Genomic DNA, 25287 nt, shown 5'->3' on the forward strand with positions numbered 1-25287 from the left:
ATTCTAATCACCACTTGCTGGCTTTGTATTCATGTTACCTGATGAAATTGCTGTACAATATTATCTTGTTGCTATCTAATGCACATTCAAATGTCATACATCAACACTGCAGAGCTCTCCCTGTCCTCTGCTGTGCCCTGATTATATTAAAGTAGATGATATCTGGAAATGTGCATGTACAGCCTGGCCCATCTACTGTTGCTAGCCCCAATTCTGACTTGTGCTCTGATATCTGCTTCACTTATTTCTGCTCTCGTAAATGCCTGGGTTTCCTGCACGTTAACACTAGAAGCTTATTACCTAAAATGTATCCATTGAAAGTGTGGGTTCACAGCTCCAATCCAGATCTGTTGGTCATTACTGAGACGTGGTTAAGAAAGAGTGTTTTGAACACTGAGGTGTTCAAAACACAGATCGGCAAGACATATCTTCCAAAGGTGGTGGAGTGGCAATATTTACCAAGGAACACCTCCACTGCTCTCTCTGTTCCGAAACAATTCGATTTTATGGTTTTATGCAATAAACTTTCAAATAGCTCTTTGTTGACTGTTGTTGACTGTCTATTATCGTACACCATCAGCACCGGCCTGTACCCTACAGGCCGGTGCTGTAAGCTCTCTCCTGGCCACTTACACGAAGTCTGAATTTGTCCTGCTAGGTGACCTAAACTGGGACATGCTTAAACCACATGACCAAGTTCTAAAGCAATGAGACTTCCTAAATCTTTCTCTGATTATTACTAATCCCACAATGTTATGACTCCAAACACCCAGAAAAGGCTACTCTCCTTGATGTTATCCTCACAAATAATCCTGATAGGTATCAGTCTGGTGTTTTCTGTAATGACCTGACTTGTCATAGACGCTTGCTAAAAAACTTTTATGAGCAAACCTTCCTTCATGACCTGGCCTATGTACATTGGTATAGAATCAGCTTGATCCCCTCTGTCGAAGACGCTTGGACCTTCTTTTTTTATATTTTCAGTGGTATTGTTAACAAACACACCCCCATAAAGAAAATGACAATTAAAAACAAGTGCAGCCCTGGGTTCGACCGTGATCTGGCAGAGTTACTCCACCTCAAGAATTCCATTTGGTGAAAGACTCAGCACACGCATACTCAGGCTGACCGGCTCTCGTTCAGGCAAATGAGAAATAAGTGCACTCAGGCTATCCGGAAAGCCAAAGTTAGTTACTTTAAGAAGCAGTTCTCTCTCTGTGGGTCTAACCCCAAGAAGTTCTGGAAAACAGTTAAAGACCTGGAGAATAAACCCTCCTCCTCACAGATGCCCATGTCCCTTAATGTTGATGATGTGGTTGTTACTGACAAGAAGCACATGGCTGAGCTCTTTAAATCACCACTTCATTAAGTCAGGATTCCTATTTGACTCAGCCATGTCTCCTTGCCTGTCCAACATTTCCTCATCTCCCACCCCTTCTAATGCGACTAGCCCCGATGCTCCTCTCTCTTTTCCCCCTGCCCTGCTACAAAGTTTCTCCCTACAGGCGGTCACTGAGTCTGAGGTGCTAAAGGAGCTCCTAAAACATGACCCCAAAAAACCATCTGGGTCAGACGGTTTATACCCTTTCTCAAGTCAAATCAAATGTTATTTGTCACATACACATGGTTAGCAGGTGTAAATGCGAGTGTAGCAAAATGCTTGTGCTTTTAGTTCCGACAGTGAAGTAATATCTAAAAGTAATCGAACAATTCCCCAACACTACCTAATACACACAAATCTAAAGGGGGGAATGAGAATATGTACATGTGTAACGGATGTGAAATGGCTCGTTAGTTAGCGGGTACGCGCTAACAGCGTTTCAATCAGTTACGTCACTTGCTCTGAAACCTAGAAGTAGTGTTGCCCCTTGCTCTGCAAGGGCCGCGGCCTTTGTGGAGCGATGGGTAACGATGCTTCGTGGGCGACCGTTGTTGATGTGTGCAGAGGGTCCCTGGTTCGCGCCCGTGTCGGGGCGAGGGGAGGTACTAAAGTTATACTGTTACACATGTAAGTATACAAATGAGCGAGCGGCATTCTACTTTAAGGTTGCTGCCCCTATCATCGCCAAGCCCATCTCTGACTTTTTTAACCTGTCTCTCCTCTCTGGGGAGGCTCCCATTGCTTGAAAGGCAGCCATGGTGGGTCCTTTATTTAAAGGGGGAGATCAAGCTGATCCTAATTGTTATAAGCATATTTCTATTTTGCCCTGTTTATCAAAAGTGTTGGAAAAACTTAGCAATAATCAACTAACTGGCTTTCTTGATGTCTATAGTATTCTCTCTGGTATGCAATCTGGTTTCCGTTCAGGTTATGGATGTGTCACTGCAACCTTAAATGTCCTAAATGATGTCACCATTGCCCTTGATTCTAAGCAATGTTGTGTTGCTATTTTTATTGACATGGCCAAAGCTTTTGATACGGTAGACCATTCCATTCTTGTGGTGCCTCTGAGGGGTCTTTGGCCTGGTTTGCTAACTACCTCAAAGGGTGCAGTGTATAAAGTAAGAACATCTGCTGTCTCAGCCACTGCCTGTCACCAAGGGAGTACCCAAGGCTAGATCCTAGGCCCCACGCTTTTGTCAATTTACATCAACAACATAGCTCAGGCAGTAGGAAGTTCTCTCATCTCCATTTATATGCAGATGATAGTCTTATACTCAGCTGGCCCCTCCCCGGATTTTGTGTTAAACGTTCTACAACAAAGATTTCTTAGTGTCCAAAAAGCTTTCTCTGCCCTTAACCTTGTTCTGAACACCTCCAAAACAAAGGTCATGTGGTTTGGTAAGAAGAATGCCTCTCTCCCCAACGGTGTGATTACAACCTCTGAGGGTTTAGAGCTTGAGGTCATATAGAGTTACCTCATATAAGTACTTGGGAGTATGGCTAGACGGTACACTGTCCTTCTCTCAGCACATACCAAAGCTGCAGGCTAAAGTTAAATCTAGACTTGGTTTCCTCTATCGTAATCGATCCTCCTTCACCCCAGCTGCCAAACTAACCCTGATTCAGATGACCATCCTACCCATGCTAGATTACGGAGATATAATTTATAGATTGGCAGGTAAGGGTGCTCTCGAGCAGCTAGATGTTCTTTACCATTCGGCCATCAGATTTGACACCAATGCTCCTTATAGGGCACATTACTGCACTCTATACTCCTATGTAAACTGGTCATCTCTGTATAGCTGGCGCTTATTTATAAAACCCTTAGGCCTCACTCCCCCCTATCTGAGATATCTACCGCAGCCCTCAGCCTCCACATACAACACCCATTCTGCCAGTCACATTCTGTTAAAGGTTCCCAAAGCACACACATCCCTGAGTCGCTCCTCTTTTCATTTCGCTGCACCTAGCGACTGGAACGAGCTGCAAAAAACACTCAAATTGGACAGTTTTATCTCAATCTCTTCATTCAAAGACTCAATCATGGACACTCTTACTGACTGTTGTGGCTCCTTCGCGTAAGTTATTGTCTCTACCTTCTTGCCCTTTGTGCTGCTGTCTGTGCCCAATAATGTTTGTACCATGTTTTGTGGTGAATGCACCAATTTGTAAGTCGCTCTGGATAAGAGCGTCTGCTAAATGACTTAAATGTTAAATGTTAAATGTTGTGCTGCTGCCATGTTTTGTTGCTACCATGCTGTGTTGTCATGTGTTGCTGCCTTGCTATGTTGTTGTCTTAGATCTCTCTTTATATAGTGTTGTGATGTGTGTTATGTCCTATATATATATTTTTTTCTTCTCAGACTCCATCACCGCAGGAGGCCTTTTGGTAGGCTGTCATTGTAAATAATAATTTGTTCTTAACTGACTTGCCGAGTTAAATAAAGTTTAAATAAATAAAAAATAGAAGTAGCAATCAGACCGGCAAGGGTTCTAATAAGGCGACCTAACTAAGAAGGGTACTACTGAGGCAGGGGGTAGTGGCTACTCACCGGTGTGACAGGTGCCAGTGGAGGTGGTGTTGGAGCAGGGGCAGGCGACACAGGCATCGGTGGTGGCAGCACCAGAGCTGCGGTAGAATCTGGGCTTGCAATCCTCACAGTTGGGTCCTTGAGTGTTGCCCTGGCAGTTCAGACAGATGCCTGTGTGGAAAAGGAGAGAATATTATGGTTAAAATGTTTTGAAAACTGTCGGAAATATGATACATGCCATTTGTTGACCACACCTAAACCCTATGGTGGTTTTGTTTGTACACGTTAGAGCAGCAAATACTGCTATCCTGTTGATTTGAATTTGAGCCTCAGGTTGTTGAGTTACCTGTTCTTGGGTCTTTACTCTGCCTGGGCTGGATGGTGAACTTCTTCTGTTACTCTATGCCTGTTTAGTAACGCTGTAATTACCCTAGTAACACTATTGTATTAATATACTGTTTATATACTTACTTGACTATTTCATTGGTAATTACATAGTGATGGAGTTGAGTGTTTTTTGTGGAATAGAAATGATTCTGTATAGTGGGACATTGCAGACGTCCTTTGTTCTCTAAAATGAAGGAATACACTGAACACTGTTGTTTTCTCTGTCCTTCTCGATAGGAGTGATAGTGGTGTTCTCTATCTAAAATCAATGACCCTATAGAGGTAGGAACAATCATCTTGATTTTCCAGTTTTCTGATTGAAATGGAACTGGTTACTGCCATGTTAATCTGGAAGAGACAGAGAGTCTGTTTGTTTTTTAACATGCCCTCAGGTTTCTTATGTAACGCTTCCTGGCTGACTGAGAGGGTCATTCTAGTTGATATCAGACCTGAGCTAAGGAAGTAAATATACGGCATTCCTCCATTGATCCCAGGAAAGACTACTGTGCCATCTGGCTATGTATTACAATAGCAAACAGATGGTTTCTACAATTCCATCCAACTTCACCCCCTTCAAGCCTCTCAATATCTTTGTGTCCACTCACACAACAATACACAGCTGTGGAGACGGGGACGGAGACGAACAGGATTAATGTGTAGCAGAAAAAATAAAGAGTGATTGTTGTGGTTTGTTGATAGAAGGTGTGGTGTAGTGGATTACTCACCAGATTGTGGGTGGCAGTAGTTAGTAAGGTTGTTGCACTGGCAGGGTTGGCACCCCGTGCTGCTGAAACGGAAGAAGCCTGGGTGGCACTCGTCACACTTGGGCCCGTACACTCCCGTCTTACACACACACATTCCTGAGCTGAAAGGACAGGAGCGCACAGTCAGCACACGGTCACATACTTTGACTCTTTTCTATTTGATTGTCCAGCCTTTAGGTTCTGTAACAACTTAACTGTACTGCTGTAATGGTGGAACTGCTCTATTTGGTTAGAGACTCTTCTGATGGCAGGATTGTACTAGCCATGACATTCTGTGGTTTCATGCATGACATCCTACAGGTTCCCCCTGAGTGGTTTCTTCCATCAATCCATCTGCTACCCATAACTCCCATCACAATCCCTTCCCTGGTTAACCAAATCCTTCACTCTGTCTGTGGTGAACAGAACACAGCTACTCCAGTCAGTTTCAATAACATGGGATAGCCTAGCCCCCCATCCTCCACAGTTCTAAGCTGTCTAGGCCTTTCATATATGATTCTACTAACATGTTTGGCATGTTCTGGGGGCAAGGGCAGCACGGTAGAGTCTGGAACACAACCTGGAGCACTCCAGGGACATCTGGTCCAAGGCTGTAGACAGTAGCTGCCTGGATCACACAGCCTACAGGCCAGGTATGATTATACTCAGCCTAGCAGAGTCTCTTTCTGCCAGGTTCTCATCACAAGCTAGGTTGCCATCCAATTGGCGACAGATAAAAATCAGTGTATGATGACAGTGCACACAAAATTTACGTTTTTCGCTTAAGTTTTAATGTACCGACTACAAAAATCTAAAGTTCAATGTGTATCAGGTACCAAGGTAAGACCCAAGTGCAAAATGTGTGAAGCAACCATGTTTTTTGTAACAACAGGGGCAGGAAAATGACAGGTCAAGGCAGGCAGGGGTCAATAATCCAGAGTAGATGCCAAGGTACAGGACGGCAGGCAGGCTCAGGGACAGGCAGAGTGGTCAGGCGGGCGTGTACAGGGTCAGGACAGGCAAGGGTCAAAAACCAGGAGGACAAGAAAAACAGAAACTGGAAAAACACAGGCATAAATACACAGGGGATAATGGGGAAGACTGGTAACATCTTGGTGGAGACAATCACAAAGACAGGTGAAACAGATCAGGGCTTGACAATGTGTTTCCACTGCATTTTCAACTCTACCGATAGTTGTCACAAAAACAAAAAAAGACTCTGGTCTTGGCATTTTATTATGATCCCCATTGGTTGCTGCGAAAGCCGCAGCTACTCTTCCTGGGGTCCACACAGAACATAAAATATGACATAACACAGAACATTAATAGACAAGATTAGCTCAAGGACAGAAGTATAAACACTTAAAAACAGCACACAGCCTACATATCAGTACATACACACACTATCTAGGTGAAATTGGGGAGAGGCGTTGTGTCGTGAGGTGTTGCTTTATATGATTTGAGCAATATGAGATGGAAGGGAGTTCCATGCAATAATGGCTCTATATAATACTGTACACTTTCTTGAATTTGTTCTGTATTTGGGGACTATGTGTTTTAAAGTATGTGGGATTTAGCCAACAGCTTGTAGATACAGTGCGGGTAGGCTGTGCGGATAGGATAGTCTACATTGAGATTATTATGGATAAGAGCAAGAATATTTTAATTTGTCAAACAGCAGTCAAGCATTGATCAACATGTCACCAGAATAAGACCCTCAATATTTATTGGAACTGAGCATCAAGCTCATCACTGTGCACTTTTAATGCCCTGTGAAGTTCATCATAATTTATTTCATCTGTAACCTAATTGATGGCATGGTTTCCTGAGTCGTAGTGGGAGGACCACGCAACATATAATCGCGTGACTCGAAAAATATACTTTGATATATTTTTTTATATCAATATTTCATATTTCTTGCATAATTCATTTTAGATCCCACCATGTCAAATGAAAAATTATCGGTCAGCATTTATAAAATTGTATCGAAACGTCCTTTTTCCATCACAGCTGACGTGATTTTTTTTATATGGTATGACTTTACTTGCATATAACTGTGGATGGATGGAAACGTGGTTATAGACTATTAAAGAGTGACCTTGGAGTGAATGGGTACCTGTGGGACCCTCTTCAGGAATTCAGCCCTTCTCAAGGGCCCCTCAGCAAGACACAAAAGGACAAACCCTCTCCTACACAGCCCCATCTCCTGCTGGGTAGAAAGAGCGGTCGCTATGACTAAAGAGAAGAAAGATCTGTCTCGAGCAATAACTAATTCACACCCAGTTGCCTCAGGTCATCATGGACTGACATGCAATTTATAACAACCCTGAACTGTACCGTGGGGCTCTGCAGGGTTGGGCTATGATCGAAAAAAAAACAGGCAAGTCATTCATGACAAAGAATTCACTGTGGTTTTGATTATGATACAATCCCTTTTGGAAGGAGATAAAAGAGAAAAATGACTACACACAAGAATAAATACTGTTTATCATTTGTTTATGTCAATCTAAATCTCTGAGATAATAAAATGGCGGGCTAAAACTAAACAATGAATTAGTGTGCTGCTGATGATGATGCCTATACTAGCTGTGTATGATTGCTGACAGCTGGAACTAAGCTCTCAGTAGAGGGTGCTTTCTATTTGATTATCCAGTCTTGCTCTTGCCGAATAAAATCCAATTAAACTTGAGCTCTTTAGCACCCCTTCGAGCTTTGAACATCACTTATTTCATTCGCTAATGCCAACACACTCCACTGCATTTCACCTGCACATTCCACATACTGCTGCGCGGTCAGCCTGCCAAACATACGAGCTGATGCTCCTATTGAATCATACATTAGACAGACTGGAGGAAAAGAAAGGGGGTTGTTCATTCACAGAAAATAAATGTAAAACATTTAAAAATGTACCAGAAGAAAAAGAAAAAAGACTGAAGGCTGCACATCTATAGACTACGTACACACACGCTCTCTGATTCCAATCATCATGTGTGCTGATCCCAGAGTCTCAAAGGAAAAACACACAGCGATGAGTCACGCCTGATCACTCCCTTTCATCAAAAACAATCAACAAAATAGATCTGTGGACTACAACCAGCAAATAGCAATCCAGCTCCCAAGAAGTGACAGAGCAGTTGCCTCAATGCCTTCCCATGAGTGCGTGGGCCTTATTCAAATGAGGCTTTGTTAAAACACTGCTCTTCATGCAATTCTAATGTTGATGGTAATGCTTAGTGGGGCATGTGTAAAAAAATAAGAAAAAAGATCTAGATATTTTTTAAAGAAGAAAAACACACGTGTACAATCATATGACTCCATGGGAGTGGAGGCAGAGAGGAGAATGCTACAGTAGCAGTAGACTGGGACAGTGAGCAATAGGGACGTGACACAGTAGGGAAGTGACAGCTATTTTCTGTTAAAGTGTTGCAGAATCAATAGCACTGCTAATACCGTAGGGCTATTCCTGACGCTTCCATCTTGATGAGCAAAACTTTTGTGGAAAGAACTACACTGCGTACAGACCTTGCTTCCATTCAGCCACAAGAGCATTAGTGACGTAAGGCACTGATGTTGGGCGATTATGGTTGGCTTGCAGTCGGCATTCCAATTCATCCCAAAGGTGTTTGATGGGGTTGAGGTCAGGGCTCTGTGCAGGCCAGTCAAGTTATTGTCATGCTGAAACAGGAAAGGGCCAAACTGTTGCCACAAAGTTTGAAGCACAGAATTGCCTAGAATGTCATTGTATGCTGTAGTGTTAAGATTTCCAAAGGGGCCTAGCCCGAACCATGAAAAACAGCCCCAGACCATTATTCCTCCTCCACCAAACATTACAGTTGGCACTATGCAGTCGGGCAGGTAGCGTTCGCCTGGCATCCGCCAAACCCAGATTTGTCCGTCAGACTGCCAGATGGTGAAGCAAGATTCATCACTCCAGAGAACGCGTTTCCACTGCTCCAGAGTCCAATGGCGGTGAGCTTTACCCCACTTCAGCCGACCCTTCGCATTGCGCATGGCGATCTTAGGCTTGTGTGCGGCTGCTCGACCATGGAAACCCATTTCATGAAGCTCCCGAAGAACAGTTATTGTGCCGATGTTTCTTCCAGAGGCCGTTTGGAACTCGGTAGTGAATGTTGCAACCGAGATCAGACGATTTTTAAGTGCTATGCGCTTCACCACTCGGCGGTCCCGTTCTGTGCGCTTGTGTGGCCTACCATTTTGCGGCTGAGCCGTTGTTGCTCCTAGATGTTTCCACTTCACAATAACAGAACTTACAGTTGACCAGGGCAGCTCTAGCAGGGCAGAAATTTGACTAACTGACTTTGGAAAGGTGGCATCCTATGACGATGCCATGTTGGAAGTCACTGAGCTCTTCAGTAAGGCCATTCTACTGCCAATGTTTGTCTATGGAGATTTCATGGCTGTGTCCTCGATTTTATACACCTGTCAGCAACTGGTGTGGCTGAAATAGCCAAATCCACTAATTTGAAGGTGTCCACATACTGTTCTATATATAGTGTATATACAATACAAAATACATACTGTATGTGTGTGTAGAGTGCATGTGTTATCATGTGTATGTGTGTGTCTGTGCCTGTGAGTATGTGTCTCTTCACAGTCCCCACTGTTCCATAAGGTGTATTTTTATCTGTTTTTACCTGATGTGGAATAGAGTTCCATGTAGCCATGGCTCTATGTCGTACTTTGCGCCTCTCATAGTCTGTTCTGGACTTGGGGATTGTGAAGAGACCTTTGGTGGCATGTCTTGTGGGGTATGCATGGGTGTCCGAACTGTGTGCTAGTAGTTTAAACAGACACCTCGGTACATTCAGCATGTCAACACTTCTTACAAAAACAAGTAGTAATGAAGCCAATCTCTCCTCCACTTTGAGCCATGAGAGATTTACATGCATATTATTAATGTTAGCTCTCCGTGTACATTTAAGGGCCAGCCGTGCTGCCCTGTTCTGAGCCTATTGTAATTTTCCAAAGTCCCTCTTTTTAAATTTTTACATTATTTTTAAGCCATCCACCACTGCCACTCTTCAGAGGACACATCTTTTGGAGTTTTTACAACTTTTCTCCTACATATACATACATTTTACATACATGGTACTTTTATAAAAAGCAGTCACATAACAATAAACATGACCAAACATAAGTTCTTTAATCCCAACCCTCAGCCACTCTCAGCCCATCCCACCTATCACCATAGACCACCCTCGTTTAGTTTCCATGTGCCATACATGTTTCAATTGTGCTGTGATGTTTTACATACATTTTTAACCTTTCTAATCGCATAGTATTCACAGATTGTGAACTAAAGATGAAAACCTTTCCTACGAGTATTACTATATTATTTATTGACTGACAATGGCTTTCCAAATCTCCCAACACAGCTATTTGTAAGGTTCCTTTTAAGTGAATGTTGTGATTTTTTTCAATTCCTGAACCTGTGACCAGAAACAAGCTACATAGGGGCAATGCCAGAATAAATGATCTAGTGATTCTGTCTCTTTGCATCTACAGAGCTGAGATTGTTGTATGCCCCATTTAAAGTCCCTCTTTGTGGCACCTGACCAAATGACTGGACAGTAGTCCAGGTGCGACAAAACTAGGGCCTGTAGGACCTGCTGTTAAGAAGGCAGAGCAGCGCTTTATTATGGACACACTTCTCCCCATCTTATCTACTGTTGCATCAACATGTTTTGACCTCAACTTTATCAATTTCCACATTATTCCTTACAAGATTTAGTTGAGGGTTAGGATTTAGTTTATTTGTCCCAAATACAATGCTTTTAGTTTTGAAAATATTTAGGACTAACTTATTTCTTGCCACCCATTCTGAAACTCTCGGAAAGCTCTTTGTTAAGTGTTGCAATAATTTCACTTGCTGTACTAGCTGACGTGTAAACTGTTACATAGACACACTGGCTTTACTCAAAGCCAGTGGCATGTCATTAGTAAAGATTGAAAAAAAGTAAGGGGCCTAGACAGTTGCCCTAGAGAATTCCTGATTTTACCTGGATTATGTTGGAGAGGCTTCCATTAAAGAACAACCTCTGTGTTCTGTTAGACAGGTAACTCTTGATCCACAATATAGCAGGGGTTGTAAAATCCTAACAGATACATTTTCCATCAGCAGACTATGATCGATAATGACAAAAGCCGCACTGAAGTCTAAAAAAACAGCTCCCACAATATTTTTTTGCATACATTTCTCTCAGCCAATCATCAGTCATTTGTGTAAGTGGTGTGCATGTTGGATGTCTTTCCCTATAAGTGTGCTGAAAGTCTGTTGTCAATTTGTTTACTGTAAAATAGCATTGTATCTGGTAAAGCACCATTTTCCACAAAAGTTTACTAAGGGTTGGTAACAGGCTGATTAGTCAGCTATTTGAGCCAGTAAAGGGGGCTTTAGTATTCTTGGGTAGCAGAATGACTTTAGCTTCCCTCTAGACCTGAGAGCACACACCTTCTTGTAGGCTTAGATTGAAGACATGGCAAATAGGAGTGACAATATCGTCCGCTATTATCCTCAGTAATTTTCCATCCAAGTTGTCAGACCCTGCTGTAATTCAAGCAGACAATAGTAGATAATCAACATAACTGTAGGGTCATTGGAACAGTCTTCACTGGCACAACGAACGAGACATCATAATATTCTGGACATTCTTCCCGAACAGTATTTTACGCACTGGCTGTTTTTGTATCGGGTGCTATAGGCTGATCACAACAGCTGTCACTTGACTGTCATTCAGAAAAATATTTCCTGGATCAGCTGATGATGGTCGACAATATCACTAGGCCTAACTAAACAGCTGGATACAAAATGCGCACCCAACAAATATGTATATTAGTCTACACAAAGCCTATTGGAGAACCACACAAGTTAGGTGACTCTTTTGGTTAGAAGATTTCAATTTTGCAATTGCATACATCATTTTGGGTTTGTGTGTCCATTAAAACAGTTTTCATGGTGTAGCCTCAAATAGTGGTGCTGCCGTTAATAGCACAATCTAGTCTGGACACTTTCCTATGTGCAGTGCAGGTCATTCATAATTCCCTCTCCTTTTCATATAGAATACTCTTCCAAGCTTTAGTGTGCTGCTGACAAACTTTAAAAAAAAGTGTATTTATTTATTTAACCAGGCAATTCAGTTAAAAACAAATTCTTATTTACAATGACGACCTACCCCCGGACGACACTGGACCAATTGTGCACCGCCCTATGGGACTCCCAATCACAGTTGGATGTGATACAGCCTGGATTCGAACCAGGGACTTTAGTGACACCTCTTACACTGAGATGCAGTGCAGCAGTTATTATTACAATGTTGAAATATATTTTTTTGATATGAGGATTTTTTTTATTGATTAATGAATGTATTATTAGACTTATAGATGACATTTTTCAAGTTATTCGCCCAACCTTGTTTTATTTATTCTGTCTAAAAGGAAGGCAACGATTGCAGCCCATTTTTATTTATTCATTTTATACAATATTCTGCTCATATGAACACATTTATTTTAGGACATAAGTGAACCAATATATAAGTGAACCCCGCAGTGCCACGGAGCCACCAGCGCACACACACGTTGTTCCCCAGCCAATTGTGCACACACGGGCGGACGAAAGATTCACAGACAAAGGAGTTGACTTCTGCTGCAGCCTTCGCTATAAAATATAACACGTTGTGGCGCTGCTTCGATTCCTGACAGCCCTCTTATTTGGTAAAAATCACATAGGAATATGGAGGCAGGTTCCCAGCGTCACTGTCAGTGATTCGGTCTCTCTGATGTAAGAGGCTTTTCTTTTCTTGCCAAAGAGAGCAGATGGTGAAAAAATCAGAGTTTTATATGTTTGACAGGACGTAATCAGTGTTATACTACAGCACTGATCTCATCCTTGGTGGCCCAATTCTCCCTGACTGATATCACCTCCAAACCAACCTGCGATGACACACACCCTAGAAGCCACCATCTGTGATGACATCTATTGAGTCACAATGAAACTCTTTCAAATTGAATCTAAAATATAGATGATGATATGACAAATATTTAATATATATAAAAGTCATTCTGTGAGTAGTTATGACTGGAGGAAATAAAAACCACAGGATCCATTCAAACAGACATTTAGGGCAAAACAGACCTTAGATTAGAAAGGTTGGTATGGGGAGCAGGGCTGGGGCCTCTATGGAAATGCCTCCTACGACCAGGATATGGTTGAAAAGCTAGTCACACTCACAATGACCACCTACCTAGCTTGTCAATGAGCAGTTTTACTAAAGGCCCAGGTTACAGCTCATGGTCCCATAGACCGGGCTGTGTTTTCTCCAGTGAGAGTGTGGCTAGGGGGAAAGAGGAAGGGGAAGGAGGGGCTTATTATTGTTTTTGGAGGGGTTTCACTGGGCTGCAGGCTGCGCTGTGGTAGGGTAGCCCAGCCACTAAGTTCCGCGTTACAGCCGCATACTAACTAGGTCAGTATTACATGGCAACCAGGCTTAGCTTAACCCCGTTCTGCTGCTGCCGTGACGATGCCTCCAATACGTTGCTCGTGTATGTCTGGGGAATCACAATAGACTGAGCACATATCTGTGATGCAGCAGCACTGGCTGCATCCTCTTTAGCCACAGGGTGTATAAGACCATGCGGGGTGGGAGCAGGGTCGTCAGTCAGGACAAACATACACCGTTTTATACCAAGCAGGTTTTAGATTCAGGGCTCACTCTGTCAGATCTTCAAAGAGAGAATGTTCAACAACAAGGGTCAAGAGTTGTGATCCATTCCGCAGAGCCCCTGGCTCAGGATCACACACTGGGCCAGTTATGTAACTGAGCTCAGAGTAAAGCCAGACAGAATGTGCTGGCAGTCAAGGCCACTGCACTGCACTCCAGCCATTAGAGCAACAAAGCCTCCCCACTGGGTTCCTTACACTAATACAGCCTGGGATGCGGCCTGCCACTTGCTAATGTGAGTGTGGGGTCGTCTGCAGTGCCCTGTCACTAGGCTTCTTACTACACAGCACTCTCTTCTTCTTTCTTCCTCCCTGTCAAAGAAAGCACACAGCTGGGCCGGTCTAGCATATACCAGATGAGTCCTGTCAGGTTTGGATACCATGCACCTACCTACAACCTGCACTCCAGAGCGAATTGCATGCACCACTAGATCAAGAGGCTAGCTTGTCACTCTGGAGGAAAGAATAACAGTTTATTTCAGGTCTGAGCAAAGGACTTCACTGCGTGAACTGATGCATCACTTTGGTGCCAACCACCTCGGCTACCCCACTGTGCTCTGCTAAGCTGGTTCATAATGACATGACCCCATCACAGGGAAGGGAGGATATTGAGAGTGAGCTCCCCGGGTTTCCATTGATTGCCCCAGTAATTCTAAGTTGTTCAATCAAACCTACAGGAAAAGGGAGATACTTGCTCTGTGATCCTTGAAAACAGAGAGCTTTTTCAACGGAATATCCCAAAATAAAGAAATTCAAGCACCTGAAACACATTTACACCAAGACGTGTTTTTGTATTCTTTCAAAATGGCTCACAATCTCTCAATTCCTTCCTGACAAGAAATATGCAAACAAATTGTTATTGTAATTTGCTTAATCCACTGTATGAGAGCGTGAGACTAAAGGAATAGGCGGAAACAGCTGCACCCAAATCAATATTTAATTACAGACTGTTCCCATTCCATAGAGGACGAGGGTGAAAAATAAATGTGCAACTTTGAAAACAGTGCCCCTAAGAATTCACCCAAATAAACTATTGATATTTATGGCAAAAGGAATTAATCTGAGCTAGAACATTATTGTTTTTGGTAGTATATTGATTTAACTGTGGAGCTAAATAATGGTAGTGCGATTACAGAGCTGTACCATTTCATATCAGAATACAATCATTAACTAAGTTGCTAAGATACAGCATTATGAAGCCCCCTATAATATCATCTGGGGCTCGATACTACTGTCTCTTAGCAACAGCTAGTTTTCCACAGGCTTGAGATTAGTCTCATTTTTAGATTCAAATTCAGAGTGCTTAATAGTCACATGTACAGGGTTGCAGGTGTGATTGCAGGGTACAGTGAAAACATGCAGGACTAGGTGAAATAAAATAATGAAAATGGTAATAAAAACACATTTATCAGACATCCTACTGTCCTTGTACAGTTTATCTGTTCATCAAGCCCCCAGCCTATACACACGGAGACAGAAAGTGCAGTTGGCACTGTTTCCAATGCTACACTCCTAATTGTTTAGTATTAATTTAGGGCAGGTGGACCACCTGTTTAGAGCTCTTGTCACACCCTGATCTGTTTCACCTGACTTTGTGCTTATCTCCACCCCCAACCAAGTGTTTTTTTTTTTTTTTAAACTTTTTTTTTTAACTAAGCAAGTCGGTTAAGAACAAATTCTTATTTACAATGACGGCATACTGAGATGCAGTGCCTTAGACCGTTGCACCACTCGGTTGTCTCCCATCTTCCCCTATTATCCCCTGTGTATTTATACCTCGTATACATCAAACTATTGCTAGTTCGTCCCAGTCAAGTCCTACCAGCATGTTCCTGTGTTTCCTGTGCTCTAGTTTTTGTTTTTCCTAGTTTTCACAGTTTTGACCTTTCTGCCTGCAATGACCCTGATCTTGCCTGCCGTTCTGTACCTGCCTGACTCTGATTTGGATTATGACTATTTGCCTGCCTTCACTTATCTTTTTCCTGCCTCTTGTACTATAATAAACTCTGAGACCTGTACTATCCGCCTCCTGTATCTGCATCTGGGTCTTAGCCTGAGCCGTGATAGCCCCACCTGTTAAGCAAGACATTTTGGCTTTAATACATGTCACATATTAGTTTGCAAGCAATGTAAAAAAAATAATAATATCTGCATTCAAACATGGTCTCTTTTTTGCTTTCTTGAGTAACGAAGCTCCAAAATGCAGGTGTTTCAGCCTAGCTTAGTGCTTTCTGTGGTGGTGGGACAGCCAACGGAAAATACGGAATGTAGGGGTTGGTAATGTTCTCTAGTTGCGCCGTGATTGGCTCAGTGTTCTGTCATTCATGGGGACACTACGTCACTGCAAAATCTATGGGGAGAGCTCAAAAATTCAAGCCCCTTGGGTGCTGCCATAGAGTTACCTTGGAAGTGCCCATACAAAAAGGCACTAGGTCATTGGCCACAGATAAAATTACGTCAAATCACGTCATATCTACCGTAGCTTTGATTGGACTGATCATGTCAACCACATACTTCCAAAATGTTAGCTAGCATGCTAGACAAGCAGACTTCATCATGAATGATCAAGATAATGGCGCTGGAGGGGATGGCTGACGTTTTACAGACTCCTAACCAATTGTGCTATTTTGTTTGTTTTTTCGCATTGTTGTAACTTTTTTGTACATAATGTTGCTGCTACCGTCTCTTATGACGGAAAATAGCTTCTGGATATCAGAACAGCATTTACTCACCTCGAACTGGACGAAGATTTTTTCTTTAATGATTCCGACGCGAAGGATGTACTGCTTCTCTGAGACCAGGCCCAAATCCCTGTCATTCGCGTGATGAAAATATGGAAATACAGGGGGCGGAGATCGGGGTGCCTTAAGAGAATTTGTCGACAAGTGGGTAACTCGCCTCTACCATCCGTTCTATTGGCCAACGTGCAATCACTGGAAAATAAACTGGATGATTCTACTTTCGAGACTATCCTACCAACCGGACATTGAAAACGGTAATATCTTATGTTTCACCGAGTCGTGGCTGAACAACGACACGGATAATATAAAGCTGGCTGGGTTTTCCGTGTATCGGCAGGACAGAACAGCTATGTCTGGTAAGACGAGGGTGTCTATTTGTCAATAACAGCTAGTGCACGATGTCTAATATTAAAATAAGTCTCGAGGTTATGCTCACCTGAGGTAGAGTACCTCATGATAAGCTGTATGCTGGCACTAAGACTGCACTCAATGAGCTGTGTATGGTCATAAGCAAACAAGAAAATGCTCATCCAGAAGCGGTGCTCCAAGTGGGGAGTTTAATGAAGGCAAACTTAAATCTGTTTAATGTCATTTCTCCCAGCATGTCACATGTGCAACCAGAGGAAAAACAACTCTAGACCACCTTTACTCCACACACAGAGACGCATACAAAGCTCTCCCTCGCCCTCCATTTGGCAAATCTCCTGATTCTTGTTTACAAGCAAAAACTAAAGCAGGACGTACCAGTGACTCGCTCAATACGGAAGTGGTCAGATGATGTAGATGCTACGCTACAGGACTATTTTGCTAGCACAGACTGGAATAAGTTCCGGGATTCATCCAATGACATTGAGGAGTATACCACCTCAGTCACCGGCTTCATCAATAAGTGCATCGACGACATCATCCCCACAGTGACCGTGCGTATATATCCCAACCAGAAGCCATGGATTACAGGCAACATCCATACCGAGTTAAAGCCTAGAGCTGCCACTTTCAAGGAGTGGGACACTAATCCGGATTCTTATAGGAAATCCTGCCATGCCCTCAGACGAACCATCAAACAGGCAAAGCGTCAATACAGGACTAAGATTTAATCCTACTAAAGGGCTTGCAAACTATTACAGACTACAAAAGGGAAGCCCAGGCCTGAGCTAACCAGTGACGTGAGCCTACCAGACGAGCTAAATGTCTTTTATGCTTGCTTTGAGTTAAACAATACTGAAGCATGCATGAGAGCACCAGCTTTTCCGGACGACCGTGTGATCACGTCTCTCTATAGCCGATGTGAGCAAGAACTTTAAACAGGTCAACATTCACAAGGCCGCGGGGCCAGGCGGATTACCAGGACGTGTACTCAAAGCATGCGCGGACCAACTGGCAAGTGTCTTCACTTGGGGAATATTCAGAGATGGAAACTTTCTGTGGGAATTAACAGGAATACATGGGAATTAACTGATATATATGCAATATTAATACATTTAAATTTAGCTGTTTTTTTTGCATTGGTTATATTTACCATATCATATGGAGACAGAAACATAATTGCAAATGATTAAACCTTGCAATAGAAATCAAAAAAACTATTTAGTTAAGAATTGAACATTAATTAATTGAGTTGACTCTTCACATGGGATGATTTCACCGAACAACAAAAGAAAGGTAATATTGAATGATCCCCAATGATCCATCGCATCTCCCAAAAATGTTTTCAACACACATCTGTAAAATGATAGTCTAGAAACTAAAGCTTTGGTTGTCTTCCTCTCAGGCTTCCATGTCTTCTCCCTGGACCTCCTTAATGTCCACCTCTTGAACATCAGACTCTGAGACCTCATCTTCACTGTCACTTTCCAACCTTGTTGAGGATGGCTCGTTGTCAGGCTCAAAAAGCCTAAAATTTGCCCGGATGACTACCAATTTTTCAACCCCTTGTATTGGTCAGCCTGGTGCATGCTTTGGTGTGTGTGTTCCCAAACAAGGACCAGTTGTGCTCTGAGGCGGTTGATGTTGGTTGGATTTGGAGGATGACAGAGGCAACAGGGGAAAGAGCCTCAGATCCACAAAGTCCCTTCCACCAGGTGGCTGATGAGATATGTTGGCACGACTACCATATTGCATCTCCATCCCAAAGCCCTTTCTTGGAAGTGTACTTTGCCAGACTGCCAAGAACCTTGCCCTCATCCAGGCCAAGGTGGCGAGACACGGTAGTAATGACACCATAGGCCTTGTTGATCTCTGCACCAGACAGGATGCTCTTGCCAGCATATACGTTCAACATGTACGCTGCGGCGTGGATGGGCTTCAGGCAGAAGTCTTCACGCTTTTTGATGTATTTCAGAACTGCAGTTTCATCTGCTTGGAGCAACAGTGAAGTGGGCGGGCAGTATGGATTTCTTCTCCTACATCTACAAGCAGAGTCTGAACATCAGACAGGATGGCATTGTCTCCCTTAATCCATGCAATAGCTACTGCTATAGGTTTCAGGAGTTTCAGGCTGCTTACCCCTCTCTCCAAAAAATACATCATCCAGGAGGATCCTCTTGATGGGGCCGTCCATATGGCAGACTGTGATGTCGCCATTTCTTGGAGAGACTCCTTCCCCTCCAGGAGACTGTCAAACATGATGACAACTCAACCCCAACGGGTGTTGCTGGGCAGCTCCAATGTGGTGCTCTTATTCTTTTCACTTTCCTTGGTGAGAAAGATTGCTGCTGTAACTTGTTGACCCTTCACAAACCTAACCATTTCCTTGGCTCTCTTGTAGAGTATATCCATTGTTTTCAGTGCTATGATGTCCTTGAGGAGCAGATTCAATGCATGATCAGCACAGCCAATGGGTGTGATGTGAGGGTAGGACTCCTTCACTTTAACCCAGCAGCCTTCATGTTCGTAGCATTGTCTGTGACCGGGTGCAAATATCTTCTGTGGTCCAAGGTCATTGATGACTACCAGCTCATCTGCAATGTAGAGGCCGGTGTGTCTGTTGTCACTTGTGGCTGTGCTCTTGTAGAATACTGGTTGAGGGGTGGAGATGTTGTAGTTAATTATTCCTTGCCCACAAACATTCGACCACCCATCAGAGATGATTGCAATACAGTCTGCTTTCTCTATGATTTGCTTGACCTTCACTTGTACTCTGTTGAACTCTGCATCCAGCAAATTAGTAGATAAAGCATGTCTGGTTGGAGTGCTGTATGCGCAGTCCCCTCCTGTACTCCCTGTTCACCCACGACTGCATGGCCAAACACTACTCCAACACCATCATTAAGTTTACTGACGACACAACAGTGGTAGGCTTGATCACAGACAACGATGAGACAGCCTATAGGGAGGAGGTCAGAGACATAGCAGTCTGGTGTCAGGACAACAACCTCTCCCTCAATGTGAGCAAGACAAAGGAGCTGATCGTGGACTACAGGAAAAGGAGGGCTGAACAGGCCCCCATTAACATCGACGGGGCTGTAATTAACATTGACAAGGCTGTAGTGGAGCGGGTCGAGAGTTTCAAGTTCCTTGGTGTCCAAATCACCAACAAACTATCATGGTCCAAACATACCAAGACAGTCATGAAGAGAGCACAACAACTTCTTTATTCATTATTTAGATTGACACCCACCCCTTTGTATTTACACTGCTGCTACTCACTGTTCATTATCTATGCATAGTTACTTTACCCCTACCTCCATGTACAAATTACCTTGACTAACCTGTACCTCCGCACATTGACTCAGTACTGGTACTCCCTGTATATAGCCTCGTTATTGTTATTTTATTGCACATTTTATACTTTAGTTTATTTAGTAAATATTTTCTTAACTCTTTCTCAAACTGAATTGTTTGTTAAGGGCTTGTAAGTAAGCATTTCACAGTAAGGTCTACACCGGTTGTATTCGGCGCATGTGACAAATACAATTTGATTTGAATCACGTCGACAATCGACTGGAAAATCGTGTCAATCCTTTTCATATGAAGGTAAATTATAGATAACAGGTATCGGTACTCATTGGCCATTGGATATAAACATTACACAACAAGTTGGAAATCTCATATTCAACAATGAGTGGATTGGAAGGAATCAGTGGCTAACTGCAAGCATTGCAAAGCAATCACTAGCCTGCTATTCAGTGGAGTGGGTGTGTGATCGTAGTCTGGGTTTAAGGGTCTCTTTTCCAAGCTTAAAAGGATAAACATTCAACACCATGGGCCAGAAAAGGTTGAATACATTGGCCATGCTGTCAATCAAGCATGACTTACAGTTGAAGTCGGAAGTTTACATACACTTAGGTTCGATTCATTAAAACTCGTTTTTCAACCACCAATTTCTTGTTAACAAACTATAGTTCTGGCAAGTCGGTTAGGACATCTACTTTATTCATGACACAAGTCATTTTTCCAACAATTGTTTACAGATTATTTCACTTAGAATTCACTGTATCACAATTCCAATGGGTCAGAAGTTGACATACACTAAGTTGACTGTGCCTTTAAACAGCTTGGAAAATTATGTCATGGCTTTAGAAGCTTCTGATAGGCTAATTGACATCATTCGAGTCAATTGGAGGTGTACCTGTGGATGTATTTCAAGGCCTACCTTCAAACTCAGTGCCTCTTTGCTTGACATCATGGGAAAATCAAAAGAAATCAGCTAAGACCTCAGAAAAAAATTGTGGGCCTCCACAAGTCTGGTTCATCCTTGGGAGCAATCTCCAAACGCCTGAAGGTACCACGTTCATCTTTACAAACAATAGTATGCAAGTATAAACACCATGGAACCATGCAGCCGTCATACCACTCTGGAAGGTGACGCGTTCTGTCTCCTAGAGATGAACATACTTTGGTAAAAGTGCAAATCAATCCCAGAACAACAGCAAAGGACCTTGTGAAGATGCTGGAGGAAACAGGTACAAAAGTATCTATATCCACAGTAAAACAAGCCCTATATCGACATAACCTGAAAGGCCGCACAGCAAGGAAAAAGCCACTGCGCCAAAACCGCCATAAAAAAGCCAGTCTACGGTTTGCAACTGCACATGGGGACAAAGATCATACTTTATGGAGAAATGTCCTCTGGTCTTAAGAAACACAAATAGAACTGTTTGGCCATAATGACCATCGTTATGTTGGGAGGAAAATGGGGATGCTTGCAAGCCGAAGAACACCACCCCAACCGTGAAGCACGGGGGTGGCAGCATCATGTTGTGGGGGTGCTTTGCTGCAGGAGGGACTGGTGCATTTCACAAAATAGATGGCTTCATGAGGAAGGAAAATTCTGTGGATATATTGAAGCAACAGCTCAAGACATCAGTCAGGAAGTTAAAGCTTGGTCGCAAATTGTCACGTTCTGACCATAGTTCTTGTGTGTTGTGCTTGTTTTAGTGTTGGTCAGGACGTGAGCTGGGTGGGCATTCTATGTTATGTGTCTAGTTTGTCCGTTTCTATGTTTGGCCTAATATGGTTCTCAATCAGAGGCAGATGTTTTGTGTTGTCTCTGATTGGGAATCATATATAGGTGGCTTGTTTTGTGTTGGTTTTTGTGGGTGGTTGTTTCCTGTCTCTGTGTTTTCTCTGCACCAGATAGGGCTGTATCGGTTTGCCACATTTTGTATTTGTAAGTGTTTATTCGTTTAATTAAAACATGTTGAGCACTGGCTACGCTGCGTGTTGGTCTGATCCCTGTTACACCCCCTCTTCTAGTGAAGAGAGGAAAGGCTGCCGTTACACAAATGGGTCTTCCAAATGGACAATGACCCCAAGCATACTTCCAAGGATGTGGCAAAATGGCTTAAGGACAACAAAGTCAAGGTATTGGAGTGGCCATCACAAAGCCCTGACCTCAATCCTATAGAACATTTGTGGACAGAACTGAAAAAGCGTGTGCGAGTAAGGAGGCCTACAAACCTGACTCAGTTACACCAGCTCGGTCAGGAGAAATGGGCCAAAATTCACCCAAGTTGTTGTGGGAAGCTTGTGGAAGGCTACCCAAAATATTTGACCCAAGTTAAACAATTTAAAGGCAATGCTACCAAATACTAATTGAGTGTATGTAAACTTCTGACCCACTGGGAATGTGATGAAAGAAATAAAAGCTGAAATAAATCATTCTTTCTACTATTATTCTGACATTTCCCATTCTTAAAATAAAGTAGTGATCCTAACTGACCTAAGACAGGGAATTTTTTCAAGGATTAAATGTCAGGAATTGTGAAAAACTGAGTTTAAATGTGTTTGGCTAAGGTGTATGTAAACTTCCAATTTCAGCTGTATGTCATGTTCAAAACAATTGGAAACTCAGAACTGGGAAATCTCAGACTTCAGTGAGTTCAAGACAACTGGTAACTATGGAAAAATAATAGCTCCGACTGGGAAAATACGTTTTGAATGGTAATCCAACTCGGGCGGCTTTCTAGAGCTCCGACCTGAAGATCTGTCACGGCCTGATCTGTTTCACCTGTCCTTGTGCTTGTCTCCACCCCCCTCCAGGTGTCGCTCATCTTCCACACTTATCCCCTGGGTATTTTTAACTATATTTTCTGTCTGTCTGGGTCAGTTTGTCTTGTTTGTTCAAGTCAACCAGCGTTTTGTCTCGGCTCCTGCTTTTACCCAGTCTCTTTCTTGTCCTCCTGGTGTTGACCCTGGCATATCCTGACTCTGAGCCTGCCTGCCATCCTGTGCCTTTGCCCCTATTCTGGATTACCAACCTCTGCCTGACCTGACCCTGGGCCTGCCGTCCTGTACCTTGGCCCCACTACTCTGGATTATCGACCCCTGCCTGCCTTGACCTGTCGTTTGCCTGCCCCTTTTGTTACAATAAACATTGTTACTTCAACAGTTTGCACTTGGGTCTTTTTTGAAACCTATAGCCTGTTTTAGAGAAATGTAATCATTGAATATTGTAAGAGCTTTCTTTGTGTGCTTATATTTATCCAAGGGTTTGACTTGGTGAACAGGGAGAATACTCTAAGAACGGTACATAGAATACTCTATGTTCTGAATTCTGTCACTGTACATTTCAAAAGTGCTGAACAACTAATTATATTGACTACGTCCGTCCTAGCTCGGTCATTAATGTCTTAATCAAAATTAGGGATAGCCTCTGAACCAACTCTATCCACTCGTTGTCCCCTGTTCTATAGTTTGTACATCTCAATTGTCAGTAGAAACCACATTTGTTTAAGCAAGTCTATCACGTGGAAACAGGAGACACAGGGCTGTGAGACATGGCTTTAATTCTAGACACAGGAAAGGTAGGAAGTATACGGAGGGTATGGGGCAACAGAGGACGAACAGCAGAGGGACTAATGATCTTGGAGCGGGAAGGTCTCGGGGTCCGGGGGTGTAGTCATGGGGCTATAGCGGCGTGCCGGCGCATCTGGCTTGACCTTCTTGGATACCGGTCGGTGCTGTGGAAGCGCAGTGGCCCGGGTCTTACTGAACCCCAGAGGTCCTGGTACTCCGCGGGAATGGCAGAGAGGTTCAGGGAAATTTCCATGCCCCCAGGAAGACGTCCTGGGGCAGGCAGAGCTGACTTCAGGCAATGAGTGTGAGAGAACGGGTACCAGCCCACGATGGCACCAGTAGACCAGTCAATCGAGGGAACCTGCAGAGACTCAATTAACAGGAATTGGATCGTCTAACTGTGGTTCCCTGACACTCGTAGGTTGATGGGGGTGGTATAGTGGGTGAACCGGCCTATAGAGTGAACCGTCCAGTGCTCTACCATCCATGGGAATGGAGAGGGGTTGAGTGGGGATGCCCAGCTCGGACGCCAGGATAACGTCCATAAGACTCATATCGGCCCCCGAGTCGATGAGTATCTGGAGAGACTTGGACTGGTCGTCCCACAGCAGGGTGGCATGGAGAGGGGGGCGAGTAAGGGGAGAAGCAAAATTATTTTTAAGACCACCAGAGTCCTCATTCCTACCAATGAGCTATGTCTCTTGAAGGGACAGGTAGACACACAATGACTGGCAGTACCGCAATACAGACAACTCTGGGTGTTATGTCTGCGTAGGCGTTCGGCTGGAGACAGCCTATCCCTGCTGAGCTGGATCGGCTCAGGAAGAAGCAAATCGGCTGACTTCGAGGGCTCTTGGAAGAACTCGGGGAAGCTCTGATCCTCTCGGGAATGTAGACGCCGGGGACTTCCGGAGTTCATCAGATGCAAGGTGGGATCCTTGAGTGAGCGATTGGGACCGCAATCAGACCTCTTCTCCTTTCTACGTTCCCATAGCAACCATCGATCCGGATGGTTAAAGCGATGAGTGAGTCGAGATCTATCGGTAGTTCTTGGGCTGAAAGCTCGTCCTTTACTTCCTCCGATAATCCATGCAGGAACGTATCGAACAGCGCTTCCAGGTTCCAGGCACCCGCCGCTGCTAGCGTGTGAAAATCCACTGCATAGTCTGCCACACTGAGGGAGTCCTGCCAAAGCTGGAGTAACTTCCGGGCAGCCTCTCGCCCGGACATCGGAACCTTAAACTTTTTTCACCTCTGCCACGAATTCCTCCAGACTGAGGCAGACGGCGAATTGTTGCTCCCACACCGCCGTGGCCCAGGTGAGTGCCCTCCCGGACATCAGCATAATGATGTGCGCTATCCTCGAGCGGTCCGAGGGGAACGGCTACCCGCCGGGTTACTGAGGGGCTGGGAGGTTACCATCGTGGTAGGCTGCCTAGTAGGCAACCCATGGAATTTCTCCCACAATGCATCCAATGCTAGGTTGTGATGTTCGGCCATGGCCTGGAACCCTTCCATCAGACCG

The 25287-nt window shown here is 43.7% G+C and overlaps 1 protein-coding gene across 2 annotated transcripts in view; it reads right to left on the minus strand.

Moving 5' to 3' along the window:
- Positions 1-25287, minus strand: part of LOC129853417 (multiple epidermal growth factor-like domains protein 9) — a 44135-nt gene that overhangs the window by 5493 nt on the left and 13355 nt on the right. For both annotated transcript variants that reach the window (XM_055919437.1, XM_055919436.1), the window contains exons 3-4: positions 5028-5167; positions 3937-4086 (exon numbers count right to left, since the gene is read on the minus strand). In XM_055919437.1, the coding sequence (XP_055775412.1) occupies positions 3937-4086; positions 5028-5167 (290 nt within the window). The remainder of the gene's footprint in view (positions 1-3936; positions 4087-5027; positions 5168-25287) is intronic.

Source organism: Salvelinus fontinalis, chromosome 4 (genome assembly GCF_029448725.1).
Source record: "Salvelinus fontinalis isolate EN_2023a chromosome 4, ASM2944872v1, whole genome shotgun sequence".
NCBI classification, from domain to species: Eukaryota; Metazoa; Chordata; class Actinopteri; order Salmoniformes; family Salmonidae; genus Salvelinus; species Salvelinus fontinalis.